Source organism: Choloepus didactylus, chromosome 2 (assembly GCF_015220235.1).
Source record: "Choloepus didactylus isolate mChoDid1 chromosome 2, mChoDid1.pri, whole genome shotgun sequence".
NCBI classification, from domain to species: domain Eukaryota; kingdom Metazoa; phylum Chordata; class Mammalia; order Pilosa; family Megalonychidae; genus Choloepus; species Choloepus didactylus.
In genome coordinates this window covers 205,442,051-205,456,724 of record NC_051308.1, presented here as the reverse complement: position 1 = coordinate 205,456,724, position 14,674 = coordinate 205,442,051, and the positions used below count along the sequence as shown (strand labels likewise).

At 42.8% G+C, this 14,674-nt stretch overlaps 1 protein-coding gene across 1 annotated transcript; it reads left to right on the top strand.

Moving 5' to 3' along the window:
• Positions 1-1,328: 1,328 nt before the first annotated feature.
• Positions 1,329-13,397, top strand: FAM183A (family with sequence similarity 183 member A). The gene is made up of 4 exons (XM_037817244.1): positions 1,329-1,550; positions 5,082-5,141; positions 7,092-7,195; positions 10,467-13,397. The coding sequence occupies exons 1-4, from the start codon at positions 1,418-1,420 to the stop codon at positions 10,575-10,577; spliced, it is 408 nt and encodes a 135-aa protein (XP_037673172.1). The 5' UTR covers positions 1,329-1,417; the 3' UTR covers positions 10,578-13,397.
• Positions 13,398-14,674: the final 1,277 nt, after the last annotated feature.

The window sequence follows — 14,674 nt, the reverse complement described above, 5'->3', positions numbered from 1 at the left end:
AGTCCTTGAACATATGAATAATAGCTTTTTTAAAGACTTTGAACTTAATCCCATCTAATAATTTTTAATTGATGCTGTCCATTGTGAATGTTACATTACCAGTGGTGGATTTTGTTGTCTTTAAAGCTTTCCAGAAACTTTTCTAGCAAGCAGTTATTTGGGAATTAGCTTGATCCTTTCAAAGCTGGATTATAAACTTTGTTAGGCTAAGTCTTGAGGAGCCTCTTCTCCAATGCTAGCTTAGCCCTGTGACTAAGGTGTAAACTTTTAGAAATCCCTCCTGAATGCCTTCAACAAGGACTCTCCACTCTGTCTGATCAGAACTCACTTTTTTCTCAGCCCTTCCTGAGTTCCGGGAATTATTCAGCGCACAGCTTCCCATTCGTCATTCATTGTCCAGCCTCATGGAGATTCACGCTCTGCATACCCCTCTTAGAATCAAGCAATTTTCTAGTTGTTGGTAGCAGGAGGACAAATGCAGTCCCAGTTACTCTATCATGGCCAGAAGTACAAGTCTTCTAGTAACTCTAGATTTGAGGTAGAGCATAGGCATAAAGAAAAATTGGACTGGGGACTATAGATCGGGAAAGGTTTTTGAAAAAAGATTACAGCTGAGCTCATTATAAACATTAGGTAGGTGTTCCCCGGACAGGTAAGGTGGTAAAGAGCCTTCCCAGACAAATAGCAGCATAAGCTAAAACAAGGAGTTATGAAATAGCTTTCTGGGTTCAGGAAACTGCAAAAATATCCACCCAACTGACATGCTCAACACTATGTCCCCAGGTCCTAAACACATCCTGGAACATACTGTGTCTTGTGAGAATGGGTAAAGGAAGTACATGGTGGGGAAGAGCACAAGCTTTAGAGTTAGTGGTTAGATGCTTTCTCTTTGTTACTCCATTTTTTGGTTCTTTTAAAATAAACCATGAAGCCACCAAGTGACTTAGATTAGGAAAGGGTTAGTCTGTCGATTTTATCACATTGGGTTCAGTCAGAATGTCATCTGCTTTACAGTGGGAGAGGTATCTGACTCCTTCCAAAATTTTTAAGAAATGACCAAAGTAAAGTCTAATCATGAAATTTCCTCCCGGGTCTGCCACTTGACCTCAAGTCCTTTTCTGGAATTATTCAGGGCATTGTAGAAACCAGGTTAAATCCGGAGAAATTGGGAGGTTGTGACTTGTGCTGGAACAGGGAGGGGCTCGAAATAAGATGACGGAAGGCTGGAGAGAGGGGAGTGGGGTGGATAACCGAACCAGAGCAATGGGCGGGCCCAAGCAAGATCTAAGACGCAGGAAGCATAGGGCGCTGTTGCCTGGAGACAGCGTAGGACGCGGTTGCTTGAAGAACGCAGAAGACCCGGTGGAGGAGAGCGTGCGAGAGTGGGGAGAGAGTCGCGCCCAGCCAGGCCAGAATAATGGCAGGCCACCAGAGGGAGAAAGTGGTCCCAGATGAGGTCCATCAGAACCAGATTTTGCGGGAATTGTACCTCAAAGAGCTCCGAACACAGAAACTCTACACGCAGTATCACGTGAATCCCCTCCGCAAGGGTGAGGGGCTCCTCGGAATGGAGGAAGGGGAAAAAGGAGGGAGGACGCTCCCGGGAAGGAGAAGGTTTCTTGGGTGCGGCATGGGGAGTGCGGGCGGGAGCAAAGGAGGATATGCCTTCTGTGACACCTCCCAAATCCCCATCCCCTATCCCTACCCAAGCTGGGGTCACGCCTCAGCTCCTGATGTTGCTGACTTTCATAGGCTTCCTTCCTTTCGGGGAGGCTTACAAAACTTCACTTCAAATATGTATTGAATATATTAAAATGTGCCCATGTCATGATTCAGTAACACTTTCGTTGTTTAAAAAAAAATGTTGAAAGGCTTTTTATAATTTTGCTTTTGAAATAATTCCATTTTGCAAGTTGTTTTGTGTGTGTGTGTGTGTGTGTGTGTGTGTGTGTGTTTAAGCTAAAAATTTTTTTCTGGCTTCTAATATTGTCTTAGACCTTTGGAAAACTCAGGAGTAGAAGACCCCGACCCATGGTGCCCCCTGATAAAATGGCCCTACTCACCACTCTTCTCACTTTACACACTCCTTCAGTGGTTTCATCTGGTCCTGTAATGTCAGATCTCCCTAAATGCCATCGAGTCTAATGGCGCTCCAGACTTGTGCCCAAACACCTCCCAGGTGCCTTCTCCTAGACAACCCATGGGTACCTCAAACTCACCAGTTTGAAAACTAGATCACCCCCCACTCATGCTACTCCAGAATATCTACTCTCCCAAGTTAGAAACCTAGGGGTCATCCCTCTCACCACTCCTTAACTCCACACATCTAAGAAGTTATCAAGTCCTAATTATTCCTTAACATCTCTTCCACCTGACCCTTCCTGCTTCCTGCCTCAGTGAAAGACACCACCATGCATGTGGAGGCATCTCTCCGTCTATCGCTTACTAAGGGCTCTTAATTCCACCCTCTTTGTAGTGCCTGAATCTGCCTCTCTCTCCATCTTCACTTACAGCCTTAACAGGGCCCTGAAAATGCCTGCCTGGTTTGGTCTGATGGACTCCTAACTGCTCTCCTTTCCTTCACATGGGCCCCTCCAACCCATGCCCCACACCACTGCTGGGTTATCCTAAAAAGGCAAATTTGATCATTTCAGCTCCTTGGTAATAATCCTTAAGTGGCCTTCCACAGCTTTTGAGCGAAAGTTTAAATCAATCAGTAAGACCCTTCTGGATTTAGTTGTGCTTCCTACCCAGCCTTATGTAATACTCCTTTCCCCACCTACACGTGTGTTCATTCAATAAATATTTTAGTGCCTACTCTGCAGCAATCACTGCTATTCCCCCACACACACACTCCCTTCTATCCTGCCATTTCTAAATAAATAGATGTCATGGATTTCCTAAATCATGCCATTTCCCACCTCCTTATCTTATAAATATTGTTCCTTCTTCCTGCACTTCTCTCCCAACTTCTCTGCCTAAATAACTATAGTTGGGTGCCCAAAAAGTAACTGATCGTAACCTGGCTGTGTAGAGAAGATACAATGTCTTCATTTTGCTTATAACTAACCTAGTTTTCTTCTGGAGCCTCCAACCACTAATTTCAGGAAAACAAATTAACTGATGTCCAATTCTGTTTAAACTTGGTCCATTCCAGCAATTTAAATAATCCCTTCAGGCAGCGTTCAGGAATTCTAGGGAAGGTGCTGGTCTCCTAGCTCATTTCCCTTGGGGACATGATTAATATGATCCATTAAGACAAAGTGAGAAAATATTAGAACTTTTATTGGTGTTTACTTCTATATATAAAGAAAGAAATTGGTTTGCTAATAAATTGATAATAGTACATAGAGACTATATAAACAAATATACATATATTAAGGTTGCATGCACAGAAGTCTTTTACTGGGGGTTGGAGGAGGCTTGAAATTAAAACCAGTTTGGAGACCACTGGTTTCTATTGGCCTCTCCTTACTTCCCTTTACTTTCCACCTAGCTCACTCTTCTGGAGCTACTCAGGCCTTCTTGATGTTTCTCAGTCTCACCAAGCTCACTCTCACCGTTTCCACAGATATTCACACAGCTCATTCCTTCACTTTAATCAGGACTCTGCTCAAATCTGTCTTACAGCTACATCACCCCTACCTCCACCCACCACCAACTCTCTACCTACTTATTCTACTTTATTTTTCTTCATTACACTTATATTTGCTTGTCATTGTTTGTAGAATGGAAGTTCAGTGGGTACAGGAACCTCCTGTCTTGTTCATGGCTATACTATCAGTGTACCGGTAATTGTGAACTCAGTGAATGACCATGGATGCTGCTCCTCCATGATCTCATGGCCTCTTGAGCACACATCATTATCTGACTAACCTCGTTTGACTGTCTGGCAAGTAACCCTCCCTCCAGACCTGTGCCATCCAGTAGTACATTCTGCAATAATAAAAATGTTCTCCACCTGCACTGCCCAAAATATTAGCTATTAGCCACATGTGGCTTTTGAGTACTTGAAATGTGGTTAATATGACTGAGGAGCTGAATTTTTTAGTTGTATTTAATATTAGTCACTTAAATTCAAATAGCCGCATGTGGCTGGTGGCCACCATACTAAACAGTGCCACTCTAGATTGTGACCTCCTCGAGGGCCTTACTCACTTTTGTTCCCTAGTGCTCAGCACAACACCTGATACTTGGCAGATGCTCAAGTGCTAAATAGGTAACTGGCCTAAGGTGTGTCTTAGAGAGGGCAGAGAGCTAGTTTTTTTGTTGTTTTTTTTTAAATTCAGTTTTATTGAGATATATTCACATACCATACAATCATCCATGGTGTACAATCAGCTGTTCACAGTACCATCATATAGTTGTGCAGTCATCACCCCAATCTATTTTTGAACATTTTCCTTATACCAGAAAGAATCAGAATAAGAATGGAAAAGAAAAATAAAAAGAACACCCAAGTCATCCACCCCATCCCACCCTATTTTTCATTTAGTTTTTGTCCCCATTTTTCTACTCATCCATCCATCCACAAGACAAAAGGAGCGTGATCCACAAGGTTTTCACAATCACACTGTCACCCCTGTAAGCTACATTGTTATACAATCGTCTTCAAGAGTCAAGGCTACTGGGTTGGAGTTTGATAGTTTCAGGTATTTACTTCTAGCTATTCCAATACATTAAAACCTAAAAAATGTTACCTATATAGTGCATAAGAATGTCCATCAGAGTGACTTCTCAACTCCATTTGAAATCTCTCAGCCACTGAAGTTTTATTTCATTTCATTTCACATCCCCCTTTTGGTCAAGATGTTCTCAATCCCACGAAGCCAGGTCCAGATTCATCCCCAGGAGTCATATCCTGTGTTGCCAGGGAGATTTGCACCCCTGGGAGTCCAGTCCCACATGGGGGAAGGGCAGTGAGATCACCTGCCAAGTTGGCTTAGTTAGAGAGAGAGAGGGCCACATCTGAGCAACAAAGAGGGACTCGGTGGGAGACTCTTAGGCACAATTATAAGCAGGTTTAGCCTCTCCTTTAGAGCTAGTGTTTTAATGTGAACCTACGTTTTATTTTTCTCCAGTTCACACAATCACCAGAAAGCCCATGTCTTGGCATGATAACCTGGAAGAACCTGCAGATGGTAAGTTTTGGGGTTTGAGAATACTGTTGAGACACAGCACAGAGAGACAGGCTGGCTGGAGAAAACTTTCAGGGAAGTGTTACCGTGGGGCAAGCATAAGAGTCCTCTGCTTTGATCATCTGGAAACTGGACTCATACTAACCAAGCTCACAAGAGACTGACATATTCAGCCATATTCAGCCATAAGCCAATTTCTTAACTGTCAACAAAAATGTTACTAATGGCCTTAATGGTGCCTTCATTCATTCATCAAACATTTAGTGGTTATAAGGACTGAGTTCTAGTGTCATACCAACTGAGTTCAAATCCTGGTTCTGCCACTTATTAACTCTGTGATTTAGGGCAAGTTATTTGACTGTTCTGAGTCTATCTCTTAGGATTGTTGTAAGGATTAAATAATGCAAGTGTTTAGAACAATATCTGGTACATGGCACAAAATAAGTATTGGTTACTTTTTTTTTTATTATTGCCATGTGATAGTCAGTCTGATGGGGGCTGATGGCAAGAATTTCATAGTACAGAGAAGGAGACAGCCAATTAAATAGACTAATAGGAAGAACAGGATTGGTGTGGCAATAGCACAGAAGACAGGTGCCTAAGTTAGGCAGTGAGGTTCTGGGAAATCTCCTTGGAGGAGGTGATAACAGGATGAAATGGAGTATATCAGATAGAGAAGACTGTAAAAGGACATTCTGAGTTATATGGAAAGGCACAAAAGTGAGATGTGTCAGCCTGGTGAGATGTGTAAGTTGCCTGGCATTGCTGCAAAATACAGATGGGGAGAGGCCCACATTTGGGAATGAAGGAAAAGAAATATTTGGTGGAAAGCCTAATTCTTCCTGGAAAACCCCCTTCTTCCCCTTTATCTTCCTGGAGTAGAATTTGATGGAAGAAGGATTTAGGCTTTATTTAGGAGGATGGGGTGGGAAGTAGGGGGAGTATAGGATCTGATAGCATAGTGAAGGAGACAGACAGACAAGTGAATAGACTAGTAAAGAAGCAAGATTGTTATCTGTAGTGAGGAGACTGGCCTAGCTAGAGTAAAGGATGTGAGCCAGGGACTTGTGGCAATAAGGAAAATAAACTGACGAGAGTCCTGAAAGCCAGGCAGGAATAGTATAACCATAGCTACTATCTGCCTTATAATAAGGATACATTCAGTCCATTGCCAGGCCCTTTACACACATTCCTTCATGCCATTCTCGCAGTCATTTTGCCAAGATCGGTATTTTCCTTCCATTTTTGCAGGTAAACAAAGTGAGGCCCAAAGAAGTTAAACAATCTGACAAGCAAATTATAGTGGCACAGCCAGGATGGTTCAGCTCCAAAGTCCAGGTTCTTCTCAAGTTGAGAGTTGATAGGGTAGAACTTGAAAATATATATATTTTTTAAGTTCTTAAGCTGTGGAGTTACAAAACATATCTGGTGTCAGCAGCCCTACTTGTTTCAATATAGAAGGATTTGACCTCACTTCTTACCACCTTCCTCTTTGCTCTCTCTGCCCCAACTACATTGGCCACAACTGCACTGCCTCCTGCTTGGCATCTAGAGAGGCCTTCTCTCCCCATCCTAGTAGCTGCCTCCTTTTCACATGCCCGTTCACCTACTCCTCTCTTTACAGCGTATATCACTGTTGGCCTCTGTTGAGTTTGTTTTTATACTTGTATAATGTACTTCCTGTCCCCGTATCCACCTAGACCACGAGCTCCCGAAGAGCAGGAACCATGTCTGTCTCACTCAGTGCTCTACCACCAGGTCCCAGAACAGCACCTGGCACAAGTTTGTGCTCAACAAATCTTTTTTGAAAAGTGAATGAAGGAACCAGACACCCCTGTCTCAAGGTCTAGGGAGGTTCTGCCTGTAAGAAACAATGTAGCCAGAGTAAAGGGCACCGGAACATTCATTGGTCCCAAAGCCTGCCTCCTTCCTAACCGAAGCCTCATTTCCCAGCCAGGTTTCTGAATCTCATTCACCATGCTTCCAAGGGACCTAGGAAGAAATACCAAGAGACACAGACCGAAAGCCAAGAAATTGGATGGGACTCGGAGCCCTTGGTAAGCATGGCTCCTGTACTTAGAAAACACTGAGAAGCACAGAGGCAATATAGGTTGGTACTTAACAGAACAGAGTTTGGAGCCAGTTGCCTAGCCTAGTTTGAATTCTTGCTACTACTTACTAGCTTTGTGACCTTGGGTAAGTGACTAAGCTCTTTAATGACTCAGTTACCTCATTGTAAAATGGGGATATTACAGTACCTATCTCATAAGGTTGTTACAAGGACTAAAAGAAGTAATATTTATACAGCATGTAGTGCTGTGTAAGTGTTGATTAAATACAGGTTGCTGGTGACAGATGCCTGAGTTTGTTATTCGTTATTAGTTACCTTTAAGTTCTGTTCTCTTAACTGTAAAATGTAAACGTTAGGACCAGTACTCACTTTATTTGATTGGAATGGCATGACTAGCTGCCTGGGAGATGTGAGCTTTAGCCCATTTTCACTCTAAATAATATAGGGTTTCACTTACGAAGGGAAAAATATGGAATTTTTAATAGCTTGAAGTTTCCGCCACACTTGTCTTTAATTCTGCTATGTCTTTCTTCACACAGAAGACTTTGATTTTTAAGTAGTCAAATATGCCAGTCTTTTCCATTACAGTTTCTGGGTTTTGTGCTTGCATAGGAAAACCTTCATCACAGTTACAAAACAGCTTTTATATTTTTTCCATTTTTTGTTTTACATTTGGCTTTTAATCCATCTGATATTTTTGCATACATTGTGAAGTTGGAGACACTGTTCTTCAGCTGTATCTGAACTTCCTTAACTCCAGAAGCACCCTGTGTTTTTACATTTACTGCTCCTTCAGCCTGCCTTCTAACCCCTAGCCCATGTTCATTGGGAACTCCTATTCATCCTTCAAGACCCAGCTCAGGGGTCACCTCTTCCATAAAGTCCCATTACAGGATGCCTCCCACCCCACTCCCTAGCAGGCAGAGTTGGCCACTCCTTCCTTCTGCTTCTATACATTCTGTGCCTCCTTGCTGTTATAGTATTTAACTCTTCATCAGTGTATCAATGTAACTTGGTAGCTCTGAAGCCAAACAGCCTGAGTTCAAATCCCAGGTCCACCACTTTCTAGCTGTGTAACCCTAACCTTTCTTAACTTCCATTTATCCATCTCAAAAGGAGGATAATGATAGTATCTATGCTCAAAGGTTTGTTGTGGGCATTAAACTAGAAAATATAAATAAACTGCTTAGGACATTGTATTGGCACATTGTAAGTGCACAATAACTGTAGGCTACTGTGATGTCAATAAGGAAGAAGAGAAAGGAGGGAACAGAGCCGAACTTATGACCAATCGGTGCTTCTCCCAGCTCCTTGTCTTGGATCCCAGTTGTATTCATCCACTGAATAGTTTTCTAGGGTGCTCACTTCTCAAGAGCTCCCCACACCCTGTAGTTTCTTATGTGTCCTACAGGGGCCTGGCTTTCTCATCCATCTACATGTGTCCTAGAATAAATGACTCAGGATTTCCAGATATTATCAGTGAGGAGGAGAGTAAATAAGCTGTTCTTTCCAACAGCTCTTCTTCAGATATGGGACATCACCTAGGAGAGCAGAGACTGTGGGAGGATTCCAACAGGAGCCCCAACCATTTCCACAAGGAAGGGCTGAGTCCAAGAGGGCAAGACAGGGTTAGATAGTTGGAGAAAAGATAAATGCTCAAAGGGAGAGAGGAGGAGGTTGCAGGTGGAGGAAGGAAAAGGCTCTAACCTACAGTGAATAAAGAAAGGGAGAAGGAGGGCTGTGAAGGAAGGAAGGTTGAAGTGAAGAGGAAAATCATCCAAGTTAGATAATTAAGCAACTTAGAAAAATATTACAAAGCATATGTGATTTAATTCACTCTTCATTTTCCTAAAGAGGAAAGGCCTGGCTCCTGCACATACAAAGTACATGTGGAAATGTTGCATCTTTGACCCCCTAGCACATCTCATGGCAGGCCAACCATGGCATGACAGGAAGGACAAGCGTGGCCAGTCCAGCCGTGTCTGCCCTGCTTGGCCCAACTTAGGCTTTGCAAATAACTGACTGAATGTTCCCACAGACCGGTCATCACTACAGATTTTCAAAGGGTCTTCAAATACGCCCTGCCATCTCATTATAAACCTGAGGACAATGCTGTCAGATGGAGACATAGTAAGAAAGTATACCCAAAATGTTAGATACAGACTGTCTTAGTTGCTAAGGCTGCCATAACAAAGTACCACAAACTGGGTGGCTTAAAACAATGGAAATTTACTGTCTCACAGTTATGGAGACTAGAAGTCCAAAATCGATATATAGGAAGGCCATGCTTCAATCGAGTCTGTAGGGACTCTTCTGGCTTCTGGTGGTTTGCTAGCAGTCCATGACATTCTCCACTCTGTCTCTCTCTAAATTTCCTCTTCTTTATAAAATCATCAGTCATATTAGGGTCATATTAGGGTGGGTCCTAATCCAGTTTGGCCTCATCTTAACCAATAATGTCTTCAAAGAACCTATTTCCAGATAGGGGCACTTTCCCAGGTCCAGAGGTTAGGGCTTGAAATACCTTTTGGGGGGACACAATTCAATCTATAACCCAGGGGTCATGCAACCATAAAAGATAATTAAGCTAGAGTTGGGGAGTGATGTTGTTTGGGAGAAAAGGCTTGATTAGCACCAAGTTGGGGCTCCCTGCCCCTCTGGCAGGACCTCACCCTGGACAGATATCACCCCCAACGTGGGACATCAGAGAAGCCACACTCAATGAATACCTCTCTTCCTCATGTCTTCCAGTAACATTTGCTAAAACTGTGTTCTTTAAGTTTCTTTTACAGCATAGCATCTTTGAGATTTATGAGTCAGAGTAGTTCTCTGACTACTTCAAACAACGTTCTTTCCCTCATTCAGCAGGTATTTCCTGAGTACTTACTGTGTGCCGGATACTAATCTAGGTGCTAAGAATGTAGTGGTGACCAAAACAGATACAGCACCCACCCTCTTAGAGCTTACATTTTCATGGGTATAGAGTCCATCAGTGTTGTCTCCAACTCAGGCAAAGGAAGTGGGAAAGGTAGTTCAGCTACTTTGTGCCAGGCCCTGGACAAGATACTTTGCATAGGTTATTCTCATCCACTTCTCAAACTCTTTTGGTGTAGATATTGCCATCTCCACTTCACAAATCAGAATTTAGCAAGGAAAAGCAATGTGCCTGAGACTATAACATCAGGAGGAAAGGGCCTAACTGAATCCAAATCCTGCTTCTCCAGGCCTCATTCTGATCCCTGCGTTCTCCTCTCTAGGTCAACCCAGAACGCAGTGACCGCAGGCTGAACCACTTCAGGATCTACAATGACATCACTCGATACAAGGCTAAAATGTGGAGCTTGGGAGAAGATGATCGCCACAAGTAGCATTGCAGCAGTGGTGTCAGTCCCTGTATTCAAGGCCCAAAGTGTGTGCTGCTCAGATAAATATTTTAAAGCCCAAATCTGACTTTCCCTATCCTGATTCTCTTACTTTTCTCATTTCTGCCTAAGTCCTCTGGTTCAAATCCTTAATCTTACAAATCAGTGCGAGACTTCCAGTTAAAGATGGCAGACTAATTCATACAATTTTCTCCTCTGGCTTCACAGGCCCCCATAAAGGACAATAAAGGGATAGGAAAGGGTATAAATCCACAACAACAGACAGAATCAAAGAGAAGTATTAGCAATCAAGCAAACTGAAGATATATTTAGAAGATGGAAATCTGAAAGAGGAGATGGTAGAAAACCACACTGTACAAGCCAAGGGAGATAACTCTGAGCTTAGAGCCCATGCCTCCTGCAATCCTGGAGAGAGGTGCAGGACTCTAAGACAGAGTGGGGGAAGCAGAGAACTGAAATGGGCATTGGCAGGGATCCTGCAGGTAGGCCCACTCCATGCACATACCAGCAGCCAGACAGCTAGCATCTCCCCAGACAGGATGCTGGAGATTTACTCTTGGAGAAATGGGAGAGGCCCAGGACTAAGGGACACTACATACAATGCAGAGCAGGAATGAGCTATGAGGCTGAAGCCTGACTCCATGAAAATCTGCAGAAGAATGTTGAGCCCCTAGCCTGCCGGCCTGCCCACACATGTACTGCATTTGTAGCCTGGGTTTGAAGTGGGAGGGTTCCTGTCTCAAGAAACTTAAATAGTTCTAAAAGAAAAGCCCTCCCACATAGTACTCTTTGAGTGTCCTCTAAAGAAAGGGCCAGGGAAGTCAGTTTCCCCACCTGCCACCAAACCCTACTGAACTTCATCCTGCTGAGCTGGCATCAGGACCCTGGTTCGGAGCTGCAGACATCTCAGCTGCTCAGACTCTGCAGCCAGTTCCCCGCTTCTGTCACCTGAGCCATGGGCCTCCAACAGGGTGAACAAACTCCAGGACTTTGTGAAGCTGTGTGAGTAGGAATCTGTCTTCTGCCCCCTGAGGTGCCGAACTTCCCTCAGAAAAGGGTGGAAAGCATGAGAGGTACAATACTAGCTCCTCATGTAGCTAAGAAAATGCCAAGGAGAAAAAACAAGGCAAGAAGTTAGAGGAACACATAAAGACAGAAGAGCCAGCAGGTAAGGAAAGTAATCTAGGAATCAGTTGTGAAGGTCTCCTTGAGCCAGACACTAACAAAAAAGGAGAAACAAAACTGCAGAGGTATTGAGTGAAATGCAGAAAGAAGTTCAACCAAGAGGTGAGAGGAGAAAGAAGGAGTAAAAATGTGAGGAAGAACAGATTAAGCAAGGTCAGAGTGAGAAAGCTTGAGGACTAACCCGAGAGCCCAAGAGGAGAAAACGACCAGATGACACGCAGCAGTTTGGTGATGTCCTAGCTGACTTTCCTGGAAGAATGCCTGAAACACAGGGGAAGGATAGCAGTGAATTTCTAAGCAACAAGTTCTGACAGCAATGCAGGATCCAGAAGTAAGGGTGCCCTTTCAGGATATGGCCCAGAACCCAGCAAACATGTCAGATTTTCAGAGCAACCCAAGCCTATGAATCTTATCAATAAATCATCAGAGAAATTTGGAGGACAAACATAATGCCTTTAGGACAGTATCATTCCTAAAGGAAAAAAATATCCAAATCAGTTCAAACCAAGTAAATTTGATCTTATTTTGAAAAATCTGGAAAACTCTGATAATAATCACTACCCCTTTGCCCCAGTGCATTAGAAACATTTTATAGTAATTTACCATTAGTTTATTTGTAACCAAGAATTAATAAATATAATTATTGCTTACTGAACATTCCGAGTGAGGTGAGGGACTATGTAATAAGATAGCCTTCTCGCTAACTGCGGGGGGTACAACAGACCAAAGAATGGCTTGGACAAGTCCAGCTTGGTGGGTGAGATAGAGAGTTTTTGGGGGGCTTACATGGAGTCCTCTCCCTTGGCGGTGGGAGAAGAGATAGCAATCCCTTGCTATCGCAGTCTGCACTCACCAGAGAGCAGGGTGTTGTTTTATAAGATTTGAGCAAATGGAGTGGGGTTGAGACATTGGCGCAGTGTGGTTGGTGAGATATGCATTCAAATTGAGGATTACAAATTCGCCTTTTAACCTCTACTATACCTTATATTTTCCTCCTGGGCATAACTTCTGATGATAGGCATAGCTTCTGATAACACTGCTCTTTTCCTCAAGCTGAGATTTACTGTTTTGCTGATAGGAGAACATCTGTTCTCTAGAGCCCATGGGAAAGGAAAGAGTTGGAGGATAATGCAAAAGTTCATGTATGTTACACTGAACTTTATTTAGATGTATATTTTGTCTTTGAATCCTAATTTTTGTTGTTGTTTTTAATTTTTTGTTTTGATAGTAAAGGCCATGGACCCACCAATATATAATAGGATTTGGTTCAGGATGGGAATCCTTAGGGAAAGTTTCAGCAGACTTACCCCCATTTTATATAATAAGAGCCCATATAAACAAATTAAGAGTAGACTGGTAGTGTACCAGTTTGAAATTGTTATGGACAACAGAGGAGCCATGATCTTTTAATCCAATCTTGTTGGGTGGAAACTTTTGATTGTTTCCATGGAGATGTGAATCACCCAACTGTTGGTGAGATTCCTCCCATTCATGGGTCCTGAAGTCCTTAGATCACTGGAATCCTCTAAGAGAGCTCACAAAGGGAGCCAACAGAGATGCTTAGAGATGCCTGGAGATGTGGACAGAAGGATGTTTGGAGATGCTAAGCTAAGATGAAGCCCAGAGTTTCCCATGGAGAAGCAAAGAGAGGACCCCCAGACACTTGGAGAGAAATGCCCTGGGAGAAAGAAGCAAGGATGCACAGGAGCTGAGAGAAAGGAGCAAAATGGGAGCCCAGAGACATTTTGGAGAAAGCCTTTTCAAAACACAACCCGGGAGCCAAGGAGCAGCAGAGGCCAGCCACGTGCCTTCTCAGCTGACAGAGGTGTTCCAGATGCCATTGGCCATGCTTCAGTGAGGGTATCCTCTTGTTTATGCCTTAATTTGGACACTTGTATGACTATTGGACTGTAAATTTGTAACCAAGTAAACCCCTTTTATAAAGGCCAATCCAATTCTGGTGTTTTGCATTCTGGCAGCATTAGCAAACCAGAACGGGTAGGGAGCAATAAAAGCTTTCACTGAGAAGGCAAGATGCTTATAAATGCAAAATATAATCTTGGTTGTCACCTAAAGTACAAATGAAATGTTTTGCATTGTTTCCTTATAGGGAAAGAAAGAAATGGCTCATTTTTTTCCATGTCTATGTTTGAAATTACCAGTCAGTAGATGCAGAAATCTTATGTATCCACTCTGCTTGTTTTCTATGTCCTTTTCTCAGTCTTTGTTGGGCTAAAAATAGCCTTTTCTCCCTGGCAACACCATAGCTACCATCATCCACAGCAAAATTGTCTGAGCATATCGAATCTGGGGTTAATTCTGATGTGGCCAGGAGAGTTAGTTCACATGTACGTGACTTCCACTTAGACATACCAAGATTATGGAAGAATGTGTTTGCATTCAATCTTCAATTTGGAAAATTTAATATGATGACACTTGAATTGATCATCATGAATATTAATACTTTGGGCAAGAGAGCATAAAGAATGGATTAGTTGATTTGCACAGAGGTGAATCTAATTTTATAAGCTAGTGTATATTACAAAATAGATTGTATTCATGATTCTTTTTCATCATCAGATTGTTCGCTCTGAAAAATTGCAGGTCTATTCCTTTAAACAGAGCAACATTTCCTCTTCTGGTTTTACGTCCTTCCTAATTCCACCAAAAAAAAAGAAAGCTGGACCTTGTCCACCCAACTCTAGATATCTAAATGACATATAGGCAGTCCCAGCTTTGCATGATAGTGCGGGCCCATAAAAATGACTGTGCAAGCTGAAACCCTGCAAAGTCATCTTAATAATCATAGGGAAAAATTATGATAGTTCTGTGACCTCTAAAAATCTTTGTCAAAACAGCAAAAATTCTGTTGGTTATAAATGTATAGGAAAATGGAA

Excerpts from the sequence above, each read along its gene's own strand:
- FAM183A (XM_037817244.1), top strand. The coding sequence starts at position 1,418 with ATGGCAGGCCACCAGAGGGAGAAAGTGGTCCCAGATGAGGTCCATCAG. Across the intron at positions 5,142-7,091 it reads CCTGGAAGAACCTGCAGATG|CCAGGTTTCTGAATCTCATT; the intron begins GTAAGTTTTGGG and ends CTCATTTCCCAG. Across the intron at positions 7,196-10,466 it reads GATGGGACTCGGAGCCCTTG|GTCAACCCAGAACGCAGTGA; the intron begins GTAAGCATGGCT and ends TCTCCTCTCTAG.